The sequence below is a fragment of the Oryctolagus cuniculus genome, chromosome 8, assembly GCF_964237555.1.
Source record: "Oryctolagus cuniculus chromosome 8, mOryCun1.1, whole genome shotgun sequence".
NCBI lineage: Eukaryota > Metazoa > Chordata > Mammalia > Lagomorpha > Leporidae > Oryctolagus > Oryctolagus cuniculus.
Window position 1 is genome coordinate 85,869,253 of NC_091439.1, and position 26,243 is coordinate 85,895,495.

The window sequence follows — 26,243 nt, forward strand, 5'->3', positions numbered from 1 at the left end:
ATGGGGCAAGTTATAATAGGAAATCAGGGACTTGAGAAGCCTGACGGAGTGAGCCCTGAACTACCCCCTCGCAGAGAGGGCAGATGGAGGAAAGCCTGCAGAGGGAGGCAGCCAGTGTGCTAGAAAGGTGGTAGTCAGGAGAGAATGAGAGAGAGCTGTGTAAGCTCTGATGAGAGCTTGATGTTTTCCTCTGAATGAAACTGGGACGCCCCAGGGGGTGACATTATTTGACTTAACCTTTTAAACGATGAGTCTAGCTGCCTTGTGACAATTGGTCTTACATATGGGGATGACAGTGGGAAGTTTGAGAAAAATTCTTGCTTTTCACTGGTCCAGGAGAAGGTGAGGGTAGTCCTGTCACTAGAGAAAAGAGCTGTGGAAACTGTGGGGTTCTTGTCGTCAAGCAAGAAAGAATGTAGGCAGGAGACAGAGAGTGAAGTAATAAGGTTTTACTGGGGATAGGGTATCCGTTAGAACAGAAGGGATAGATAGAAGGTGTCCAGTCACTTGGACTGGGTGAGAGCAAGGTTACATGGTTGTTTGGAGAGAATATACCTGGGCAGGCCAGGTGGGCTGCTCAGCAGAGAGCAGAGGGCTGAGTGCACAGTCTTTGGACTCCTAATTTTTTTCTAGAAAACTTTTATTTAATAAATATAAATTTCCAAAGTACAACTTTTGGATTATAGGTTTCTTCCCCCCATAACCACCCTCCCACCTGCATACCATCCCATTTCCTATTCCCTCTCCCATCCCATTCTTCATTAAGATTCATTTTTAATTATGTTTATATACAGAAGATCAACTCTATACTAAGTAAAGATTTCAACAGTTTGCACCCACACAGACACACAAGTATAAAGTACTGTTTGAAGACTAGTTTTACTGTTAATTCTAATAGTACAACACATTAAGGACAGAGGTCCTACATGAGGAGCAAGTGGACAGTGACTCCTGTTGTTGATTTAACAATTAACACTCTTATTTATGACGTCAGTAATCACCTGAGGCTCTTGTCATGAGCTGCCAAGGCTATGGAAGCCTCCAGAGTTCGCCAACTCCGATCTTATTTAGACAAGGCCATAGTCAAAGTGGAAGTTCTCTCCTCCCTTCAGAGCAAGGTACCTCCTTTGGTGGCCCGTTCTTTCCACTGGGATCTCACTCACAGAGATCTTTCATTTAGGTTTTTTTTTTTTTTTTTTTCCACAATGTCTTGGCTTTCCATGCCTGCGAAACTCTCATGGGCTTTTTTAGCCAGATCCAAATGCCTTAAGGGCTGATTCCAAGGCCAGAGTGCTGTTTAGGGCATTTGTCATTCTCTGTGGACTACTGATTTTTAAGGGAGTCTCTTTACCCTCCACCTCCTTCTCCTCCAGGACAAAGGATGGGGAGCCCTGGCAGAAGGGTTTGTTAGGTGAAAATATGAAAAATTCCTTTCCAGGTTTACCGCTGAGGTTGTCAGACAGGGGAAGCCTTGCTGGCATCAGCCAAGGCACTTCTCTCTAGGGTGCCCACCTTAGAGGAAAGATGTTTATCAGGCCAGGCAAAAGGGGCGGGGCTTCCTGGAAGGTTATCAGGGTCTGGGCAGGACTTTGAAATGCAGATGCTGGAGTGCCGTAGATGTCATTCTCCTTAGGCCCTTCTTACACACATAGGCTGATTTCTAACTTCCTGACTAACAGTCCCCTTGGGATGAGAGCAGTGGAGATGTGGAGAAATGATTGAATACATACGTATTTTAAATCAGAACCCAAAGGATGCCTAGACAGATTAGGTGTGGCATGTGAGGGAGAGAAAGAAACAGTAGCTTCAAGCTTTTTCACCTGAGCAACCTCCCTCCCTCCCTCCCTCTTCCTTCCTTCCTTCCTTCCTTCCTTCCTTCCTTCTTTGTTTCTCTTCCACTTTTCCTTTCTCACTTCTCTTCCTTTATACATTTCTGTCTTCTTTTTGTCCACTTCCTCATCTTCCTCCCATTTCTCTTCCTCCTTTTTCTCCTGCTTCTTATTTATTGTTAACTTGGAGAAATGATTAGCTAGTAAACATATATGAAAAGCTCCACTGTTTTGTTTCATTGGCTTGAGAAAATGCTCGAGTCTGACTGCATACATAATAGTGGGTTTCCAAAGGGCTTTGGGCCTGACTGTGATGGTACAACCTGCTGTTTTGGGAAGATTAGGTTACGGGTGCCATGTAAGAGAATTAGGACAGAGAAAGAAAAACAAGACACAGAAGAAAGCTTTTTGGTGGCAAATACTAGGATTTAGGCATAAAACTTTAGGTTCTGAATTGACTGAAGGTGTTAGAACCATTACTAGAATTTGTAGTAGAGACTGTGTTAATGAAGAAACATATGCCCCAATTCCCCCAATTTTAGAGGGAATGATTAATTCCAAAGTATGAATATTATGTTTTGGAAGCTGATGGGACCTTTGGAAATATCTATAGACAGAGTGAAATCTGGAGATGAAGAGAATTTTCACTGGAAAAGTACTGAGATAGAAGATAGAAGTTGGCAATACCAGATGAACAGTTGTAGGCACAGCCTCAAATCTCAGGGATCAGGACTAGAGATACAGATCTGTTTCACTTGTGCTGAGTTTGTAGCAGAGAGAAGGAAAATTTGGAGTTAATGGCATTTTTTTTTAAAAGATTTCTTTACATTGAAGTCAAAGTTACAGAAAGAGGGTGACACACACACACACAGAGAGAGAGACAGAGAGAGGGAGAGAGAGATTCCATCCATTGGTTTACTCCCCAGATGGCCAGAATGGCCAGGAATGGGCCAGGCTGAAGCCAGGAGTCAGGCGCTTCATCTGAGTTTCTCACGTGGGTGGCAGGGCTGAAACACTTGGGCCATCTTCTGCCGCGTTTTCCAGGCTGTTAGCAGGGAGCCGGATCAGAAGTGGAGCAGCCAGGACGTGAACCAGTGCCCGTATGAAATGCCGGGATTGTAGGTGGTAGTGTTTGCTGCTGAGCCACAACACCGGCTCCAGTTAATGGCATTTTTGACATAGAAGAAATATATAGAGTCAAAAAAAATTGTTCTGGCCAAAATTACACAGATGAGGAAGACCTCATTTAATTCATTTAATTCAAAACACCAGGAAAGCAAGAGTGAACGCTGCTGCAAAAGCGGCTGAGGATGTTTTCTTCAAAGCTTTACTTATTTCTACAAAAGGTAGAGTGACAGAGTGGGAGAGAGGACTTCTGTGTGCTGGCACAGCCTCCAAGTATTGGCATTAGCCAGGGTTAGGCTAGGTCAAAACCAGGAGCTGGGCATGCCACTTGCATCCCCCACCTGGATGGCAAGAAACCAAGTAATTGGGCCATTATTTCTTGCCTCCCATGTGCCTTAGCAGGAAGCAGGATCACAAGTGTGAAGTAGGTAGGATGTGCATCACACACTCTCTTATAGGAAATGGGTGTCCCACTCCTCTGTGTCACATCACCTGCCTCAGCGGTGGTGATGGGAATTGGAGATCACTTGTATATGCTGATTTGTCTTACCTAAAGGAAAAGCAGACTTTTCTCTCACCTTCCTGACAGGAGGTTGTGCTAAATAAAGCTTGGAGCAAGGGACCCAGTGAGGCTGGGCACCTCCCCAGCTGAGAGAGGGGTGCTGTCTTCTTTGATCCTATTTCAAAGGGTTTGTCCTCAGGCTCTTAATAATAACCTTTTCTAAGTAAAACTGACTTCAGAAATGCTTTTAAGGAAATTTAAATAAATTGCAAAAGCTAGAAAGATTTTGCAATTACAAGTTTTCTACTATAGCCTCTTTAGGACAGTGGAGATTAGTGACCCACAGTCCAGAATAAATCTCATTGGAATAAAGTTTAAAATTAAGTCAAACTGAAGGAAAAGGTCATCAGGTTATCTTGATCAATAGAATAGGAAAAGAAGTGAGAGAAGGAACAGCCCAAGATATGGTAAAACCAGGACGCTTACCAAAGACAAAGGAAGATGGAATTCCCACATGCCTCAGCCCAGGCTGGTGACTTGAAGACTTCTTTTCATGTGACTTTTCTTTTTTTTTTTAAATTATTTTTTGATGATTGATTTATTTGAAATGCATAGTTAGAGAGCGAGATAGGTAAAGAAAGGTCTCCCATCCACTAGTTCATTCCCCAGATGGGTACAATGGATGGGGCTGGGCCAGGCTGAAGCCAGGAGCCTGGAACTCCATCTGGGTCTCATGATGGGGAAGGGGCCCAAGTACCTGAGCCAACTTCCCCTGTTTCCTCAGGCGCATTAGTAGGCAGCTGCATTGGAAGTGGAGCAGCCAGCACTGCAGGGTGCGGATTAACCTGCTGGGCCACGGCGTTGACCTCCTCCCCATAACTTTTATTATTGCACTAATTATTCTGGCTAATAAGTTTTATGATTGGTCATAGTCATGGGGAATTTTTTCTCACGAGATTTAACTATTATTTTGTATTTAATCTCAAATATCTCTATCAGGTGGTAGTAATATTACTATTTTATAAACATGAAAAGGGAGACTTGAGTTGATCAGATACTTCTGCTGACTTGGGCATTAAATGTATTCAAAATACAAGAGGACTCTGGGTAATACTTGTATTAGGAAAACTATCTGAGCTTTGAGTCTAAGAGATATTTAGTCCTTCAGGCATGTTCAGATAAGGGACTGGGTGAAATATGGTTAGTGGTATTGCTCATTGCATAGATGATGCTTTGGACTTTCACGGACATTTGAAAGTCAAGCTAAATAAAGCACCATTATCCTAGTAATTGGCTAGTCCTTGTGAACATTGTGCAAATAAAGAAACCCTCTCTGTGCTCCAAGAGCATCCAGGACCACGTCACATTAAGGCACTTAGGACACTGACCTGCAACTTCCTGTTTACTTCTGGGTTTTTCTTACCAGCCTTGAGACATCCATGTGATGGCAGGGCCCTGCCTACCCTTTTTCATGCTCTTCTCCCAGTGCCTGGTTACATAGTACAGGTGCTTCAAAGTTATTTGCTTAATAAAGGTTGGTGTATATTTAATTTAAAAGTGGAGAAATGAAGATTTAGATTTAATAGACTTAAGGGACAGGCATTTTGGCAGTTGGTTAAGGCACTGCCTGGGACACCCATATGCCATGTTGGAGTGCCTGGGATTGAATCCTACCTCTTCTTCCAATCCCATTTCCTGGTATTGCACACACTGAGGGCCAGCAGATGCTGACTCATATAATCGAGTCCCTGCCATTGATGTGAGAGACCTGGATTGTGGGCATCTGGGGAATGACCCAGCAAATGAAGATAGCTGTCTGTCTCTGTATGTCTTATCTCTTTCTATTTCTCTCTCTCTCTCTCTCTCTCTCTCTGCATGCCTCTGTGTGTGTGTGTGTGTGTGTGTGTATCATTCTGCCTTTACTTAAATAAAAATAAGCATTTAAAAAGATTTAAGATGAGCATCTGAGATATTTGTATTTAGGCAGTCCCTTTTCTTCATATCTTCTCAAAATCTTTTACATGTATCTCAACTTAAAAAGTATAGTGAAAAGATATGCTTTTTTTTTGTCTTGGAACTTTTGCTCTTATTCTACCTTTTTGAAATAATAATACCAAGACCATGTTTTCTGAGCATGCATTCTATGCTGGACATTGTGCTAAGCTCTATTAGACAATTCATAGCTTCATTGGATACAGTCCGAGAAGAGGCTGCTACTGTTAGGTTTAGTTTCCAAATGAGAAAACTGAGGAACAGAGTCACTGCCAGTCTTTATGGGAGCACTTTAGAAGGTGCTTATTCTGTTGACGTTCCCAAGGCTTAAAGGGGTGCACGACTTGATGAGCAGAAAATTGGCTGATTTTAGTCCTTCTTGTTCCTGAGAGGGGAGTTACCTGGAGCCTGGGTGCTCTAAAAGTTAACTTACTTACGCAGTTTCACAGTCTAGTAAATGCTAGAATTGAACCCATCTGTCTCCCCACCTAGACTGAACACTTGCCCAATCTACCATCTTTAACTCAATCCTTAACTGATTTATGTAGGAGAGAGGTTAGAAAATTTTCCCTGTAAAGGCCAGATAGTAAATGTTTCAGGTTTTGTGTCTCTGTCACAATTACTGCAATATGCAATTGTAGTGCAGATGCTGGATTCATGAAAACCATGTATGTTGAAATTTGAATTTCATATAATTTTTTTTCAACGATGTAATAGTGTAACAACGATTCTTAACTCACAAGGACCTTACAAAATAGATGGGCCTTATTTGGCCTGTGTTAATTCCTGAAATAGCGTAATCCAAATCACTTTAGTAAATGAAATTAGCATTTATTCTGTGACTGTTTTTTTCTTTCTTACTCTAAATTCCCAGGAACAAAATTGTGGAAACCCATTTCCCCTTCTCTGTGGCTGCTTTGTCTATGAGATTGCTGTGATTATTTTCTAGGTAGATTACAACACATCATTCATGCAGTTGTGAAACTTCTGAACGATTCATCTCTTGTTGATAGTTATTTTACAAGTACAGTATGACCCTGATTCGTTGTTATACTTCTGTGATTCTCTTAGCTAGAAGTTCAGGTCTATTTTGCAGAGTGAAGCTCTTTTATTGTATAACTTGCTTTTAATGAAGGAAAGAAATTTATATGAAGATGAAATCCAAAACTTAACATGTCCAGGATGAATGGAAAATGTGTTTCTTCTACACTACCAAGCTCCAGGTTCTGGCATGTCCCCAGTAAACCATTGAAAGAATTTTGACTTCATAGCCTTGACCAACATCTGGGTCTTGAACCTAAGATTGGAGTCCTCATTTAACTTTCACCCCAAGTCTCATAGCTGTCTGAGAATACTGTTGTTCAGAACTGCCATTAGGAAGAATTGATGCAACAAATGGGCAGTTGAAAGGTCAGCTAACAAATGGCCATTCATCCAACAAATGGCCAGTTCTCTCTGTCATAAACTACAGCTTTTCAGAAATTTGAGTTTATTTTCTCCGGCTTCTGCAGGTGTCTGTCAGTCCCTTCAGACTCTGTGCTCTGTCTATAGTGGTCCTCAGATTTTTCTAAGAAAATGCTAATCTGGCCACCCCTGCAGCTTTGTTTTCTCATCCTTCTTTGAGGTCATCTCAGAACCCTACACTAGGTTAGTCCTTACTTTACATGTTTCTATTGTATTTCCCTTCCACATTCCTCATAGTTATACTTATTTGTCTGAGGTTTGTCTCACTAACTAAACTGTGAACTTTATGAATACTTGTTTAAAATTCTAACCCTAGTACCTGTTTAACTGCTTAGCAAGTAGTGGGTGCTCCTCAGATATGTTTTGGATGAATGAAAAGCTATATTTAGCTTCCAGTCATGTGTTTTTACTATTCCATTTAGTTCAAGCAGAATGACACCCAAATGTTGAATATTTATTAAGATTTTTTTGACTTGAGATCTGCTTAAAATGGGCTTGCATAAGTAGAAGTGAGAAGCTTTTAGTTGCCGTCCACAACACAGATCTATGTGTAATCATATCTACTTTCAACTTTTCTTTGTCTGACTCAGGTCATTAAATAGCCTATGTGTTTGACCTTTCCTTAATGTGTTTGTGAAGTTATATGAACAATGAAATTATTTCCCTTTCATGACTGAAATCTTGCATGCTCTGATAATGTCTCTGGCAGTCAAAACAAAGGAAATGGGAAAGCCTGAATTTTTATACAGCTAATTGAACCAGTGTCTGGGAACTTTGCAGCCAGGGGCTGTGTCTCATACAGATATATCAAGGTTTTGTTGCATTAAATTCTTTACTTCCTGTGACTTCCCCCTTTCTGTTGTGATTGGTTTAAGTATGAGAAAGATGAAGTCTGTCGATCTTTAGGAAGTAATGATTTTATTTTAGAATTTTTTAGGAAAGTCTTTGGAATCAGTTGAGATAATATTGTCATAATAAATGTATATTTGCATCTGGAGGTCCCTGGTATTTTTTCAGTTCTACTAACAGAGACATTTCTTTTAGAGAAGAATCAGGATTTCTAGTACGTATCAGGGCCAGCCCCCTACTTTATAATGTGTCAGCAAGATTATCTGAGTATCCTGTTTATGGCACATGCATATAAAGAACAAAGTAATTACTAAATTGTTGCAAACATATGACCTGTGGTTGTACATCCTTTTTCTGAACATAGAATGTGAATGAATTCTAAGAAAAAGGGGAACTAGAAGTTTATAGAAGTCTTTTGAAAGTGGCATAGCCTAGGCAAATGGTGAGCCACTTTCATGAGATCCTCATGTGTGGAAGATCTGGTAGGGAGTGCCGCTTTCATTTCATTCATGGGCAGTCTCAGACTGGGGTGTCTTACCTATGCCTTTCTATTTGAAGGTGAGAGTAAGAGTGTAGCCATTTGGCCACATTTCTCCCATGGGGTCCCACCATTTTCCATGTATTTCTGTGCCATAATTTTCTTGTTCTGTTCCTGTGTGCCTAGATTTTAGAGCTTAACCCCACGGAGAGTAGCAGGATTTCTTTATGAACATTTGAAATTCTGTGTGGAGAGGTGCACAGTCTTTCCCTGAGTAGCCCGATGCATGCTCTGCATTGTTTTCTTTAAGAACAGAATGCATAGATATTTTCCTGGAAACTTAGACGTTTATTATGAAGTTTCCTCTCTGTCTTTCTTTCATTCTCCCCATTTCTCTTTTTTCTTTCCTGAATTCTTTTCCTTTAAAAACAAAACATTCACACTGAGGAACCAACCCAGCAGGTAAGAGTTTGGGAGAGACACCTTGTTTCCATAGAAATTATCTTTACACTGAAATTTCAGAAAAATGCTCTTCTTTATATTGATGAAGTTTGCAGTCTTCTTTGTTTGGAGTTCATCCTCTCAGTAAATAGTTTTTAAATGCCAGGCATGTTCAGTGGTATGTAGGTTGGGTTTAGCCCCTGACTTCCTGCGGCTCTCAGAGAATTATGGCAGAAAAGATAAATAAATAACTAGAAACTCATATGGATTAATTGCATTGTGTTGCATACTAAAGGTTAACATGTAGAGATCTTTAAGATATCATCGGGAGAGGCCGTTTCTGGCTGTTACCAGAGACGGCTGCTTGGAGGTCCTTGTCTTTGTGCAAGAAAGAACTCGAATGTGAGACGGCGAGTAGTAGTAAGCGAGGTGGCAAGGTTTAATGAAGAGAAATACAGAAGAGAGCAGCCTGAAAGAGCTAAGTGCCCAGCCTGCTGTAGGTTGGTAATGAAGACAGTACCTCGACAGAGCAGATGGGCGTCTCAACAGAGGACTGACGGCCCCGTTTGCATTCAGACAGGAGTTTCTCTGGATATGGGTGTGGGTCCTCTGCTTCTCCTCCCTGCCCTCTCCTAGGGTAATGCTGGGCAGAGGGCTTTCTGGGAGTGGAGTCCCTGAAATTCCTCCTAGGACTTCATCAGCACAGTGATTGAACCTGCTAGTTCCCTTGGAGTAGGGTGGGGAAAATACCCCTAAGCTGCACCCCCAGGAGAGGGCTGGAACCCACCCAACAAGTTCATTGAACAAGAGCAACGTTGCTTTTACATTTTTCCTTATCCTTCTACACAGAAATTAATATTTTCTTAAAAATAAAAATTCACATTCTTGTACTGATTTTACACACACTGTGCCAACAAGAATGGTTGTTATTGGTTTGTCATCTACTGATTTTGTATATTTATTTGTTTTTACCATTTAAATATATAAGTAGTGTTACATCATTGAAAAGTCTATGTGGATTTGTCTAAAATCTACTTTTGGGGTCATGATATTTGGAATTGAAATAATCCTTACCCAGATGCAAAAAATAGGGTCCACAGGGCTGATGCTGTGGCAGAGTGGGTTAAGCTGCCTACGATGCTGACATTATATATGGTCACCAGTTTGAATCCTGGCTGCTCTCCTTCCGATCCAGCTTCCTGTTATTGTGCCTGGGAGAGCAGTGGAATGTTGGCCCAAGTCTTTGGGCCCCTGTACCCATTTGGGAGACCCAGATGAAGCTCCTGGTTCCTGGCTTTGGCCTGCTCAGTCCTGGCTGTTGGGGCCATTTGGGAGATGAGCCAACAAGAAAGAAGTTCTTTCCTTTTCTCTGCCTTTTAAATAAATAAATAAATAAATTTTTTAAAAGGATCTATTAACCCCAAATGGTGATTTTTTCCCTACATTCCTTTAGAGTGTATTTTAAATAGTCTGCAGCATTTTGGAAGATTTTGTGTTTATTGTTGCATTTTTTAAAAGATTTTTTTATTTATTTGAAAGTTAGAGTTACACAGAGAGAAAAGGAGAGGCAGAGAGAGAGAGAGAGAGAGGTCTCTATCCACTGATTCACTCCCTAATTGGCTGCAACGGCCAGAGCTGCGCTGATCTGAAGTCAACAGCCAGGAGCTTCTAACGGGTTTCATACATGGGTGCAGGGGCCTAAGGACTTGGGCCACCTTCTACTGCTTTGCCAGGCCATAGAAGAGAGCTGGATTGAAAGTAGAGCAGCAGGGACTCGAACTGGTGCCCATATGGGATGCCAGCACTGCAGGCGGAGGCTTTACCTGCTATGCCACGGCCTCGTATTGCATGTCTTAACATAAAATAAGTTAAACAGAATATAAAGTAATTTATTGAATTTAAAGGGCATAAAGAACAATAGCAGAAATCTGGTTTGGTATATTTTTGTTTTCTGTATTATTTTCTAGTGTTTCATTTAAAAAATATGCATGTGGTTACAGAGGCTGGGAAGGCTGGGTAGAAGTGAGGTAGGGTGAGGTTGGATAAAGGCCAACACGGTACAGTCAGAAGTAGCAGGTTCTGTGGATAGTACTGTGGGGTACGAGTTCATAATAATCTAATATATTCTGTATAAAGAACTGGAGAAGAGTTTATCAGTTCCTGGAGGAAGGGCTGGAAGGTGGTGATGACTGAGTTGTTCAGATTACACTGTATGCATGTGTTGAAATATTGCACTGTGCTATAAGGGTTTACAAGAATTACATGTTAAGCAAAGATTTTAAAAAAAAGAAGGCCCGTGGGATTTGACTCTGAGCATTGCTGACTGCTTTGTTTTTGTCTTTTGCCAACTTTAGTCTAATGGGATTGCAGCCCTCATCGCTGTTTTGGTGTTGTTGCTGCTCCTGGGCATTGGTTTGATGTGGTGGTTTTGGCCTCTCTGCTGCAAAGTGGTGAGTAAGAAGGATTGGCTATGCTACCTTTTTCTAAATAGTAGGATATCAAATAAGGCTCAAAATATGAATGAATCATGCCATGTTGTTCGACGATAGAAAAGCTTCAGTTAGCAAATTGGATTTTAAGCATTTTCATTACCATAATAAATTCTAAAAACATGCGTATCAATAAATGTTTATTTAAAAACTTCTGCAGAATGCTTCAAAGTCAAGTTTGTGGGGAGAAGAGGATAGGTAGGGAGATAGCCTAACAAGTGTTTCCATTCAAGCATAAGAGAAATTCAATCTAATTGAACATTTCTTTTGTATTCATTTTTTTAAAAGTGTTTGTTGAATCTTTTCTCTTTGAATGATCTACTATTTCAGGACCTCTTTTGTCTTTGAAAAACATTTTAGAAATTAGCCATGTGCAAATGTTAGTGTATCTGTTAAACAGTGCCTTTTGGAGGAACAGCAGGTGGTTTCTGTTTGTGTCATTTCTTGTGTTTTCATAAACCTTGTGAAGGAATATGACTCTGCATTGTGGCTGCTGTAACAAATTGTCACACACTTACTGGCTTACGTCTGCACAGGTTGGTTAGATCTCACCAGTTCTGTAAACAGAGCTTCCACCCCAGTCTCCCTGGACTTACCTAGGCTCCCAGGTGTCAGCAGGGATGCAGTCCTCTCTCAGTGCTCTAGGGCAGAATCCATCCGCTTCTGGTCATAGCTCCAAGGTACCGCCCGCATGCCCTGCCTGCCTCCTGGCCTCCTTTTGCTGTGTTCAGAGCCAGCAACAACGCATCCCTTTGACCATTCTTTCATAGTCGCAGCTCCCTCTCCCTCTGAACCCAGCTGGGAAAGGCCCTCCAGATTTAAGGAACTGAGTGGTCAGGTTGGATCCAGCTGGATGCTCACCACTCTCAGGGTCCTCAGCTCTACACCTACAAAGTCCCTCTTGCCCATAAGGTAACTTATTCACCGGAGGTCTCAGTTACGGACATCTCTGTAGGGGCATTATTCTGCCCACCACAGGATAAAAGGTTGAGTAATAAACTTCAACACATTTCAAGCGATCTCACTTTAGATTGTTCACATTTTAGAGAAAAGATTATCCCGAGGAAGCCCTCTTTCAGAGCATGCTTGTTGCTTACTTTGAGAGCATCCTTCAGGTATAGGCACATTGTTTAGAACTTTCTCTCGGCCGGCGCCGCGGCTCACTAGGCTAATCCTCCGCCTAGCGGCGCCGGCACACCGGGTTCTAGTCCCGGTTGGGGCGCTGGATTCTGTCCCGGTTGCCCCTCTTCCAGGCCAGCTCTCTGCTGTGGCCCGGGAGTGCAGTGGAGGATGGCCCAGGTGCTTGGGCCCTGCACCCCATGGGAGACCAGGAGAAGCACCTGGCTCCTGGCTCCTGCCATCGGATCAGCGCGGTGCGCCGGCCGCGGCAGCCATTGGAGGGTGAACCAACGGCAAAGGAAGACCTTTCTCTCTGTCTCTCTCTCTCTCACTGTCCACTCTGCCTGTAAAAAAAAAAAAAAAACAACAAAAAAACAACAACAACAAAAAAAACTTTCTCTCCTATAGATCACAGTGGGGTTTTCCATAATAGTACTAGACTCCCTCCTGCTCTTACTTTTGCTCACTGATTGCAGCTTCCTTGCAATTCAGGGAGTGCTTTGTATATCATCCTTGCATTTATTATTAATTGTACTTCAGTATGCTTTCATGAGGCAACTTTATAATCCTTTATCTCAGAGCAGTTGGCCCACGGAGGAGGCATAGAATTAACTCAGACAACAGTAGAGACAAGAAGCATCCTGTCTCTTTGCTGAACTAATCAGTTTCCTGCCATAGCAATTTATGCTCAGCCGGCTTCCTGTTGTAATCTTGATTATCCTAGATATGGCTATTTTAGGGCAGCTAGCGTTCTTGAGTCTCAAATTAAAAAGCAAAAAGGTGGCCTAATATGATTTGTGCTCCTTGGGTTTTTAATTTAAATTTTGCAGGCATGGATTTCCTTCCCCCATTACTTTACAATTTCATTTAAAATTGGCCAGAAGGTTGCAAAGTGTCAAAGTATGTGATTTTTTTTTTAAAAGATGCATGTAAAAACTGAAACATGATTCTTTGAGGGGGGGTGCTAGATGTCCTCAAACACAGGTTTTAAGGATTGTTTCTGATATTATAGAGCAGATTTAATCATCCGGTAGTGGGACTGGATCCTTTCCAGCCCTGGGATACAGAGTTATCTTTATGCAAGGAATAGAGGAGCCCATTTCATGTGCTATCATCATGTTAAATAGGCTTCCTGTCCCCAGAAACATCACGAAGGCTTATTCATTTGTAGAACATTTTAGTAGAGAAAACCATGTTTATCTTGCCCTTAGAAACATATAGAACAAAAAGTAGCTACTCCTGAGTGTGAACTTACATTTTACTTATGTGTAAATAAATCATAGACAATGTTTTCCAAAGTAGACTTAAAAGCAAGGAGAAGGTAGCGACAAAATTCTGTTTTTGGTCCTTGGCAAATAAAAACATCTTTGTCATCTAGCAGGTGTCAGTGGTGGGTTAGAAACTGGGGACGTGGAAATGCCTGTGATAGGACATTGTATGGAAATTCACATTTTAATATGCAGACACAGAAGTGTGGCTTAGAAAGTGTAAATGGAAGGTCATGAGCACCCTCACAGTAACATGTGTCGGGAACATTAAGAACATATGGAAGGATTGGCCAGCGTCTAGACGGGGTGTTTCAGAGAAACCTGACCAAGTGGATGACCCCAAAGTGAGTTGTGAGTGATGAATAAGATGTTGTCAGAGGAAGTGTGTGTGTGCAGCTATGAGTTATCCTGGCATGCTTTGGGAAGTGCTAGGCTGACACCCATTGTGAAAGATGGTTTAGGTTTCAGAAGAACCCCAAAAGGGAGGGTCTCCTCTGTCTTGTAGGAAGTCAGAACCCCTTCCAGGGACAATGAGAAACTAGTGGAGGGATATGGGCAGCATAACCAACTGGGAGAAGCTTTGCTTGTGCCAAAGTCTGCTCCTGCTGGGGAGTAATTGATCTTATATCCAGCTGAGCTCCTTCCACAACTGAAACGGAAAAGCAGTGACAGATGCCAGAGCCAGTGCACATAGTGCACATAGTGGAGTCTTCAGATGGAAGCAGAGTGACAAGAAGAGAACATTAGAGGCAGTGTGAGCAGAGAGAAGTGAGGCCGTGTGCTCCGTGGAAGTGCTTCTGAGAGCACGTTGAAGAGCAGCTGCCTGGTGTTCATTTCATTTGGATCCTGCTAGAGGATAGATGTGGGCAATGCTGAAATTAGGATGTGGCCAATCAAGTAATTCTTAACAGTAATAAGTTATTAAAGATCAGTTTGACTGTGTCTATCATTACTAGTAATACATCTTCTTAATGGAAAAATGAAACATTTATTTTAGCTTGGGTTGTACAAATTTCCTTTTGTTTGAATGTATTTTAAGTCCTAGTGGCAAATATTTAAATCTAACCTTCCAACCGAAACATGGAAACACAGCTTAAAATGTCTGTGCTGAGGCGTATTGGTATTGTATCAGCTGTCTACCTCTCTGGGCATCATATGCTCAGGACCTACTATCAAGACAAAGGGCCTGGAAGGAAGCCCTGAACAGAGTCCTCAGTATCTGCCACATATTCTTCATGCAGTCATTTCATGTTTTATGAAATAGTAAAGTAGGAAACATTGAATCATATGTTATGAAATGATAACACCATTGTTCTAATTGATGACTTGGTGATGACCGTGTTACTTCAGTGTAGACCATGGTTGTCAGTTCGTTTTCATTTTTTTTTTCCTGCCTCTCATAATGGGAAGGCTGTCAGAACAGTGGTTCTCAGGATTCCAGCAGTGGTGGTGCTCCTTGGGACGATGGGGATGGCAGAAGGAGACACCTGCAGAGATCAGTGCAGGGTGCCGTAGCCTCTCTGGTAGGCTGAAGGAAGATCCCTGAAGACATCCAGGTCTTACTTAGTCCCTGGAGCATGTGACTGTTGTCTCATACAGCCAAAGGCCTTTGCAGAGGTGATCAAATTCAGGATCTTGAGAAAAGGGGGTTATCTAGGATAATCTGGGGGGCCAGGAATGCAGTCAAAAGGCTATGAGAGGAAGTAGATTTGACTACAGAAGGTGAGAAGGCCATGTGAGCCTGGAGGCAGATTTGAGTGATGCAGTCACAAACCAGGGAATGCTGGCAATCAATAAAAACTGCAAAGACACCAAAGAACTTGAACACTTGACTAAATCCTGGGACTATGAAAATGTAACACATACCTGGTTAACTGGAACAGTTTGGTATCAGGAAGCAAGAAACATGGAAAGTGAGAAAAATGTCTGGGTTATTGTATATTAAATTTTTTTTACCTTTTTTGGTAAAATTCAGCTAAAATTATCATGAGCTGGCACCACGGCTCAATAGGCTAATCCTCCGCCTTGCGGCGCCGGCACACCGGGTTCTAGTCCCGGTCGGGGCGCTGGATTCTGTCCCGGTTGCCCCTCTTCCAGGCCAGCTCTCTGCTCTGGCCAGGGAGTGCAGTGGAGGATGGCCCAAGTCCTTGGGCCCTGCACCCCATGGGAGACCAGGAGGAAACACCTGGCTCCTGGCTTCGGATCAGCATGGTGCGCTGGCCACAGCGGCCATTGGAGGGTGAACCAACGGCAAAAGGAAGACCTTTCTCTCTGTCTCTCTCTCTCACTGTCCACTCTGCCTGTAAAAAAAAAAAAATTATCATGAAAGACTTACATCATTAATTATAATCTTTGTCCTTTTATAGATTAATAATTTCATTATGGCAGATACTGAGTATGTTTTACCCAAATTTTGTTTGTTGCAAACGTAAATACTTACTATTAAGTGCAGCTCCTTGACCTATTCCCAATTCCCAAAACTGAGAAACTTGGTGTCTTTTTCAGAGTACTGATACTCAAGTAGAATATCTTCTTGTGAGTTACAATAAACATTCTGTTAACTGTGTGTGAGAGAGTTTACAGATCAGTTATGGTTCTTTATTTGATTTTCATTGACTTCATTTAACATTTTATTGCCTTGGCAATGTTGTTCTGTAATAACTAAGATACAACTACATAAGAGTTTCATAATTTTAGTAAAACTAAAGTGAAAACAGTTTAATTACCTAGTTACAGCTACATATACTTCGTAGGCCTTTCTCATCTGAGGAGTGTGGATTTCTATGAAAAAAATGTGCATTTTTACTTGTAACTGAAATTTGTCATTTCTCTCATTTATGAATATAGGCCACTTTCTACAAAAGTATTAGCATTTCTAATACTTCATTATCACATTTACACCAAATCACATTTATAGTTGAGGTATTTTATTTTCATTGTAAGTTGAGATATTTAAAAATTATATTTTACATGTTTGATTCCTTAAACATCATGCTCGCTACGAGGCCTTGTACTATATTTCATTATTTAATGAATTATAAACAAGCACACTTTTTTCAAAATTTATTTTGTATTTTTTTGAGACACACACACACACACACACACACACACGGAGGGAGACAGAGAGCGAGCACAAGCACTCTTCTTTCCACTGCATTGCTCCCTAAGTTCCTGAAATGGCTAGGGTGAAGTGGAGAGGTGGAAACTGAATCCAGGTCTCCAGCATGACTGGCAGGAACACAGTTGCAGTGGCCACCATAGTCTGCTCGGCTGTGCACTAGCATGAAGCTGCAGTCTGGGGCCAGAGCCCGTCATTGAGCCCAGGTTCTCCATGTGGGACACAGGCATCTTAATTAGCTGGGCTAAATGTGCAACCGCAACACTCAGATTTGTATATAACTATACCTAAATACAGTGGCGATTCTTTAAATTATACTTGTTTTAATTTAACTTTCTCAGGAGAAGAGTTCAGAGGTTCACCAGGTTGCCAAAGAGGGGGTATAGAATAAAGTGATAGATGCTTTTCAAATGATACTGTTTTACAAATTCAAACCTTGTAGTTCATTTTAATGAATGCTTTCGATGATGATAGGAAATATCTTTTTTAGTGTTGATGAAAGTTTCTTCTGTGGGGCTGGGTTTTCCATGCAAAAGTAGAAATCTCTTAAACCATTGCTATTTGGAGAGCTTTATCTAGTCATCCTTGTAAAAAAAAAAAAAAAAGCTCCTGTGAAGGTGATTTTTTAGGCACTGTCATTAGTGAAATTATAGATGGTGTTGAGTTTGCTGTTCCCCAAAGGGAAAAGTTTGGGTGAAGCGTCTTAGCTTCTATTTAAAAAATTATATCCTGCTCATTGGATATCCTCACACATCCTCTAAAACAGCTTCTCTTTAACAGAGACTTAGTAACAGCTTCATTGCTTTATCTTTAGACTTAAAAAAGGGATAGAGTGAGATGTTAGCAAATTAGGGTCTTTCCATCACCATAGCTTAGAGGATATATTGAGTTTATGGCAAATTTGTTTTGCCCAATAGGATGGCAGAAATGATAGTCCTATAGTTGTATCATTTGGGATAACCATACACTCCGTAAAATTATACATGGAAGGTTAATGAGGTGGCAAACAAAGGCTTTCTGGAGTGTTGTCAATTAGAGAGTGTTATACAGCTGCAAATCAGTATCAGAATATGCTCGAAATGATAAATGTTCACTTTGCTCTGGTGTCCTTGGCTAAACTTCTCTATCCTCAAGAGAAGATTGCAAGTTCATTTTTCCTTAGTGCATTTAAGACATTACATAAAGATCTCATAAATCTTAATTTAGAAAACCATTTCCAAAAGTTATCTTTTTAAAGCTTAATTTGCTTATAAGTAAGCTGAGCTTTCATGATGAGGATATATCCGACTGACGCTCTATAGAGTCTTTTTCTTAGCCAGCAACAGCTGTGCTGTACTTTCTAAATAGTAATAATACTTATACATTGCACTTGTTTTTTATTGTTGAGGAGGGCTCCTGGTGTCTTTATTGAGTTACTTTGAGAGCTGCCTGATTTCTTTTTTGGAATGCACAATAAAACAGAAGTAATTTAAATTTTAATATGCCTTCCTTGCACCATTAATTAAAATGATTTATGTTTGGTTGCCTCCTTGAAATAGTGTGATGTTAGGTCTTATTGCTTCCATGGTGATGTTTTCCAACTGAACATCATTTATGAAGCAGGATATCAAATTCTTCCTGGTCTTCATTTATTTGCTTTGACAGAACACCTTTATTACTTAAATCCTGCAGAATACACTCTCACAGCGTTCCTCCGAGACCCCATTAGGCATTTTAAGCTACATTTTTGTCTGGATTTCTGGCCACTTATCTCTTTGTTCTAAGTAAGATTCTTTGAACACTGACGAGTTTTCCAAAGAGGAAAGGGGTAAGATGAGATAATCTGGACCCTATTTTGGTCTGGATGTTGAAAGCATTTCATTTTGTGTAATTCAGGAAAGGACTTCCCAAGTATGAATATGAGAGCTTTGTGTTTATGTACTTCAGAAGAAAGGCACGTTCTTGCTTTCAGATCTTATCAGAGAGAAAAGGGAGAATGAAAGGAAGACCCTTGTATATTTTAAACAAATTTCTGTAAACACTGAGAGTGTTTCTTGTATTGTCTGTGGGCTCTTAGGCACTGAGATGACATTGCTGATGAAATGGGCATTTATTCTGTCATTAGCAAGAGTCAATTCTGAAATACTACTTGATTTACAGTCATTGTACAGTATCTTTTTTTTTTTTTTATCCAAGGCAGTTCAATGTTGACAGTTCTTTTCAGTTTTTTCTGAATATCGGAACATATGATTGCATCAAGCTGGCTGCAGGCTCCGGTGCTGACATTTTCTAGTGCAAAGAATGCCCACATCACTCGAACATTTGAAAAGTGTTAATGAGCGGATCAAAAGGACTGTTGCCTGAAGCAGCTAACTTATTTTGTTTTTTTTTTTTTAAATAAGTCGGCTCTCCTCCAAACTGAAATCTTCATTCTAGCAGCTGAGTAGATGAGATGTATTCCTCCCTCGTGATGATAATAACAAATGAAAAAAACTGGAGAAGAATCAAACTCTGCATATGGTTCATAAAGTGGTGAAAGTGTTTTCCAGAATCTTCAATACAGAACTGAAGGATGCTAAGTGGAAAAAATCCTGGCAACTAGGCAATATTATGCCTTTTAAAATCTGCAAATTCTCATAAAATATGGTGCAGATGAATACATCCTCTTCTGAAATGTGTTCTTGCACTATTTAATATAAGAGTGCGATTCTCATGACTGTTATTTTTAATGTATTTGGACTAACAGTAAATTTTCTTTTTGTTCCTGAATGGGGTGTCAGTTGGACACAGATATTTGTCAGTTTTGACTTTTGGGTCAAATGGCGTCAGATTTTTTTTCTTTCCCTTTTGTTGCTTGTGAGGCCATGTTGTAGAGCATAGAGAGTGAGCATTTCGAATTTTAACAGGGTGCCCCTTTTATTTCCTGCTACAGAATTTCTGGTTAGGGAATATAGGGCATGTTGATTACTTCTACATCACTATAAAATGAAGATCAATTGTTTTACACAATTATCATACGTTTTAGAATCATAGCTGCCTAATTATCAGTCATCCGTATATCCTTCTGTCCATCCATGCATCTATCCATCCGACTATCCGAGTAAGTAGCAGTTTCTCAACAGAGCTTAGGCCTTTTCTTCTGCATGCTTTCCTTTTATAGTCCAAACCTTATTTTTAAAAGCTTTATTTTATGTATTTGACAGAGTTACACAGAGTGGTGGCCGGGGGAAGGGAAAGGGAGGTCTTCCATCTGCTTGTTCACTACCCAAATGGTTGCAATGGCCAGAGCCGAGCCAATCTGAATCCAGGAGCCAGGAGCTTCCTCAGGGTCTCCCACGTGGGTGCAGGGGCCCAAGGACTTGGGTTTTCTTCTACTGTTTTTCCAGGCCATTGCAGAGAGCTGGATCAGAGGTGGAGCAACTGGGACTTGAACCAGCGCCCATATGGGATGTGGGCATGCAGGCCGGGGCTTTAACCTGCTGCACCACAGCACTGGCCCCCAAACCTATTGTTAATAGTAATAAGAACATAGATGGGGTTGGTGCCATGGCTCACTTGGTTAATCCTCTGCCTGCGGCACCAGCATCCCATATGGGCGCCGGGTTCTTGTCCGGGTTGCTCCTCTTCCATTCTAGCTCTCTGCTGTGGCCCGGGAGGGCAGTGGAGGATGGCCCAAGTGCTTGGGCCTTGCACCCGCATGGGAGACCAGGAAGAAGCACCTGGCTCCTGGCTTTGGATCGGCACAGCTTTGGCTGTAGCGGCCATTTCGGGGGTGAACCAACGGAAGGAAGACCTTTCTCTCTGTCTCTCTCTCACTGTCTATCTGTCAAATGAAAAAAAAAAAAAAAAAAAGAAAAAAGAAAACATTCTAATGTTCCTTTCTGGAATGCAGTGAATACAAGTGCAAATAGACATAAGGTCATAATTATGGAAAGGCATAGAAGCAAAAGACCTGGTGGAAATATGGTGAAAAGTATTTTATAATTTTATTAGAATTTTTCTATTGGAAAGGACCTAAAATTAATTCAATTTATTTTCAAAATGAAGAAACGTTAGTGATCTTATGACTTCCCTTCTGCCATTGAGTTTATTGATTCTCCGTTGTTTGAGAGAGAAATCTGATGCCTGGGTTCATGGAAATTTGTCTCTATCATTTGTTTTTATATTTGTTCCTCAAAATTTCACTTATCAATTTGAAGATCTATGATCCTTTGTGAACCTTATCGTTCCTTTACTTTCACTTTAATTATATTTTTAGTATCTGATGTTTGCCGAGCACTTTATTAGTCACTGATGCCATTGATAAAGAAGGACAAATAATTATTGCCCTCTAGAAAACTGAACTTTCCAAGGATAATTTTAAAATTCCACAATAAACATATAAACCCCAGGTAATGAATCCCGAATGGTTCACCCAGGAAGAAATGTGTGTTTTTAGAAGTTTTACAGCTTTTAGATGAAGCTGTAGAAAGGTGATGGATGGAAGGGTGAATGGAGCCTAGCATGGACACAGTGTATTGGGGGAAGAGGAGAGGTACTCAGGCTGGTTGCAGTACATGTGGGTGCAGATAAATGCTTATCAATGTTAGTGCTGAACCGTGGAGGGACTGGTACACCACACTGAGCCTTTTCAACAATGAGAATATGAAAGCTGGCTCACGAAGCTGTACTGAGAAAGGGGCTTTCGTTTTCCAGCCTGTAGCTCATTTTAGGTAAAGGATCTCCGGTAAAGAGAAAAAATACAGTGATACCTCTTATGATCCTCTTGTGAGTTTGATAGCAGTGGCCATATGAGGATTTAAAATTGAAACTTAATTTTCCCATATCAATGCTAAGCTGGATACCATACAAGATAGAGTATTACATAAAAAGGAAGAGTTATGGAAGATGATTAGAAAAGAAGTTAGGGAAACTATTTATGTCTTCAGAAATTTATATACCAGTGCAACATGTACAGGTAATAAGCAGAGTAAATTTGAAACCCTCACAATGCAGTGAAAATGAGTTCATATATATTATGCTCAGACTTGGTAGAGCAGAGGGACCTTGATTTTAATCCTAGTCACAGAACTCCAGAGAGCACTGTGTGGGAATTTGCCAAACTGATAGTGGAGGCTATCAATTTGGAAGGTCCTTTGAATGAAATTCAATAATGCATTGATTTAAACTGTGGGCATTGTAACCATTAATTCATTTTGATCGGGAAATGATTTATTAAGTTTCTATTAGAGGAGTATTGACCTGGCTACGTAGGTTAGAATGAAGCATGAGGTAGAGATAAAGAAATGAGCTGAGTGTCTAACTTAACTGCGAGTGGAGCATGTAGCCACAGAGTCTATGGTAATTATATACTGCAAATCAATTTATCTATGTATCATCATTTGAAGTGCTTAGAATTGGGGTTGAATAGTGAAGCGGGTACATCTGTTTTGTCTGAGCACTGCTCATTTACTGAAAATAGCTCGAGCATACTTAAAATGCCATTTTCAGTTCTGGAAGGCACACTTTGAAATTATAACCAAGTGAATATCTTATACCAAAGAAACTGACCAAGATGACTAAATAACTCAGAACCATCCCATGAGTAATGGTTGATGTATTTAGCTTCCAAAGGGTAGACTCAAAAGTAGTTATATGGTAATTATCCTAGTATTAAAAATAGAAATTATTCTCTTCTGGAAGATAAATTGTGTATATGTGTGTCAGTGTGTGTGTTTGTGTGTGTATGCATGTGCGTGTGTGCATGTGTCTGTGTTTCCAGACTCTAGGATTAGGACTAAAGAGTGGAAGATACAGAGAAGGAAGCTTTGGCTTCATTTGAGGGAAAAATTTTCAAATGATGTGAGTCCCTTGCCAGTGGAATGAATTGCTTTGTGAGGTAGTGAATTTCCTTTATTGCAGCAATTCAAACACAGTTGGACTACAACGTGGTGAGAATATTTCAGAATATTGAAATTTGGGTTGTGTTTGCATTCTGAGAGATGAAAATTGTTGAACTAGATACTTTTATGTATCCTGAGTTTATGATTTTAAATAGTAACAGTGAGGATGGCAGGAAAAAAATCCTTTCTAAAGTTATCCTTTCTTGTTTTTTCCTCCCTCTCTCCCTTCCTCTTTTCCTTCTTCTCATTCTGTTTCCTTCCTTCATCCCCCTCTTCCCTCCCCTCTCTTCTCCCTTTGTTCCTGCCTCCTTTTACTCCTTTCCCACCTCCTTTTCCTGTCTTCCTAACTTCCTTCCTTCCTCTGCCTTTCTTCCTTGAATGTCTTGTTTGTTCCAGACACTCTACTAGGTGCAGGGCTTCAGTGAGGAACAAAGCAAATATAAAACTTGTTCTTGTGGAAATTATGGTTTTTGGAGCTATAGTAAATGTATCAACCTGACAAATGCTGAGGAAGAATAAAGACATATCTAAGCATAGAAAGAGAATCTTGCTTTGGGAAGATTGGAGAGGAAGGGAGGGAGAGGCAGAGATCTGTTGGGCATGGACATTATTTGGTAAAGTCTTTTAGCAGTGGTAAAGAAATTGTGAATTAGAAGAGTGATTTACTTAAAAAAAAATAAAAAGACTAGGGAAGATAAGATGGAAATTTTACTTTTAAGTGAAGACAGCTGGGTTGGTTTTGACCTTGTTGAGTGACACGGTGACAGATCTAGTTTTCATTCATTGATTTGAGCATTCAGGTGGATAATGATATGAGGTGTTTCCTTTTTTAAAATAAAGGAAGGGCTAGAGCCGTGGCTCACTTGGTTAATCTTCCACCTGTGGCGCCGGCATCCCATATGGCGCCGGGTTCTAGTCCCGGTTGCCCCTCTTCCACTCCAGCTCTCTGCTGTGGCCCAGGAGTGCAGTGGAGGATGGCCCAAGTGCTTGGGCCACTGCACCCACGTGGGAGACCAGGAGGAAGCACCTGGCTCCTGGCTTCAGATCAGCACAGCGCCAGCCATAGCGGCCATTTGGAGATAGAACCAATGGAAGAAAGGCCTTTCTGTCTCTTTCTCTCACTGTCTCACTCTGTCAAGTAAAAAAAAATTAAATAAAATAAAGGAAATATAACTATATTGGTAACCCTAGTTTATTATGTTTTACCACAGCACTATTTTAGATTTTAATCTTCCATTGGCATTCATTCTAAACTAACTATAAAAATTACAGATTTTTATTCTTCAATGTGACCTGAAAGTACTAGGATTTTATGTTAATTGATAAAGTTGAATTAAATCAAAGAGTTAATAGAAATGATGACATTTCTTGTAGCATTCAGATAGAGAATCAATCCATTTATATTACTGCTCAGTTGTATCTGTGGTGTTATAGTTACTGTGTATATTTTTTCCTGAAGTTTAGATTTAAACTAAAATTTGAATGATGAAAATGTTATATATACCTACAGGAAATTATTGGTCAGTTCTCTAAACATTAACAATATTATTGAAACTTAACATCCTTTCATTGTGAAAAATTTAAAACACTTACAAAAAGAAAGACTAACATAATGAATCCTCGTGTCTGATCATTTAGCTTCAATGATTCTGAACTGATTTTTAATTTTATTTCATCTATAACTCCTTTCAGTTCCTCTACCCCAAATTGTGTTATGAAAATATCAGTCATATAATTTTACTTGGAAATATTTGTGTAGACTTTTAACAGATTAGCTGCTTTTAATCCATTGTAAGAGTAATACACTAAACAGTCATAATAGTTCCTTGATGAGGTAGAAACTACTTCATTTTGAGTCATTATTGTTTAAACCTTTGAAGTAACATAATCAAAATATTTCACAATAGATAAATTGAAACAATTACATTTTCAAGTAGTTTTGCCTCTTAGCATAGAGACTTGGTTGCACACCTGAAGTATCCCAAGATGTTGGCACTTGGGAAAGACTTTCTATTATGATGGAGTGAAAGACTTATATCCTAGTATCAGGAAAGGCCATTTCAGATTGGGCCTTAGGTCCCTTTCCTCTCACATGAAGATTTAACCCATGTGCTATTTAATGAGAAATGAAAGGAGCATTGGCTAAAATTGACTTTTTACAAATAGCTTCAACCAACAATTGAATATCATTATACTTCTGTGGATAAGACCTGCTCAGCCAGGAGATTCTCCATCAGAACCTCAGCCGACGGCAGTCAGGTGTCAGACTGGCCGAGCCATGTGAAAGCTCCGTGTCACTGGATGTCCAGAAGCTTGGATTCTTCCCTCACGTGTCTGGCTTTTCAGCTGGGCCAGCAGAGGGCTAGCAAGTGTCTGTTACCGCACCAGCCTTCTGTGAGATTGTGCTGGGCTTCCTCACAGCGTGGGTTTCTGAGCAGACTTCTGCCAGGCATCAGGATCCCCCCAGCATGCGTGTTCCAGGAGTCTCGGGGGAAACTGAAGAGCTGCTTGTGACCTAGCCTCAGCAGGCAGTGATAGCGTTTCTACCTCGTTCTGTTGGTCAAAGCTGGTTACAGGCAAGTGCGTATCAAAGAAAGAAGCATACGTTTTTGCAAGGTGAAGTTTCATTGGGGGGCATTTTTGGAGCCTCCCTGGTATTTATCTAGTTGATTATTTTTATAAACCCTTATTTTCTTCTCCCTATGCCATGAAAGCCTTTACAATTGTTTTTTTTTTTTTTTGACAGGTTATCAAGGATCCTCCTCCACCACCACCGCCTGCACCAAAAGAGGTAAATGAGTGCCTAATAAACTAGAATGGGTATTTTCCCCATGCATACATACATGTCATCTGCACATTTGATCAATTCCATTTGTTGTCACAGAACTATTAACCATGGGTTGTGTGGGTCCCTAATTTGTAAAAATGAGTTATTTTTCGTCTTCTTGTGATTTCTTTCATGGGCTAGATCAATGGGGCCTTCGTACTTTGGTGAATATAAAATGACCCTTGGGATCACTACTGCATAGAGATTTCATATAATTTTATAGCTGTATAGCAGTAGTTCTTATGTCATTTATTTTATTTACAAAGACTTAGAAGGTCCAAGCTTTCAAAGTTATTACTTTTCTCAAAAATATTTTTGACTTTATGTAACTCTGTTAGCTGACGTTGTGTTATCAGCATGAAGTAAGGAATATACTGATTCTGTGTGTGTTCAAAGCTGTTGCACTCTTATCTTCTCAGGCAGTTGGGATTTTACAGTTCATACATACATCGATGCTAAAATGATTGTTAAAAAGCCATCCTAATTTTAATGTTTTGTCTTTGAAGTATAAGTGATGTGGAATAAACAAATAACGTTTATATTAAAAGAGCAATTTCTAGTCACTTATGGGTGATATAAGGGAGATCCCTGCCGGCACCGCGGCGCAATAGGCTAATCCTCCGCCTGCAGCGCTGGCACACCGGTCACGGTGCCGCGGCGCTGGCACACCGGGTTCTAGTCCTGGTCACAGTGCCGGATTCTGTCCCAGTTGACCCTCTTCCAGGCCAGCTCTCTGCTGTGGCCTGGGAAGGCAGTGGAGGATGGCCCAAGTCCTTGGGCCCTGCACCCCATGGGAGACCAGGAAAAGCACCTGGCTCCTGGCTTTGGATCAGCGCGGTGTGCCGGCCACAGTGCGCCGGCCTCAGCGGCCATTGGAGGGT

The 26,243-nt window shown here is 40.7% G+C and overlaps 1 protein-coding gene across 2 annotated transcripts in view; it reads left to right on the forward strand.

Annotated features, from left to right (window-relative positions):
- Positions 1-26,243, forward strand: part of ANTXR2 (ANTXR cell adhesion molecule 2) — a 153,925-nt gene that overhangs the window by 51,426 nt on the left and 76,256 nt on the right. For both annotated transcript variants that reach the window (XM_017347476.3, XM_002716994.5), the window contains exons 12-13: positions 11,035-11,130; positions 25,282-25,326. In XM_017347476.3, the coding sequence (XP_017202965.2) occupies positions 11,035-11,130; positions 25,282-25,326 (141 nt within the window). The remainder of the gene's footprint in view (positions 1-11,034; positions 11,131-25,281; positions 25,327-26,243) is intronic.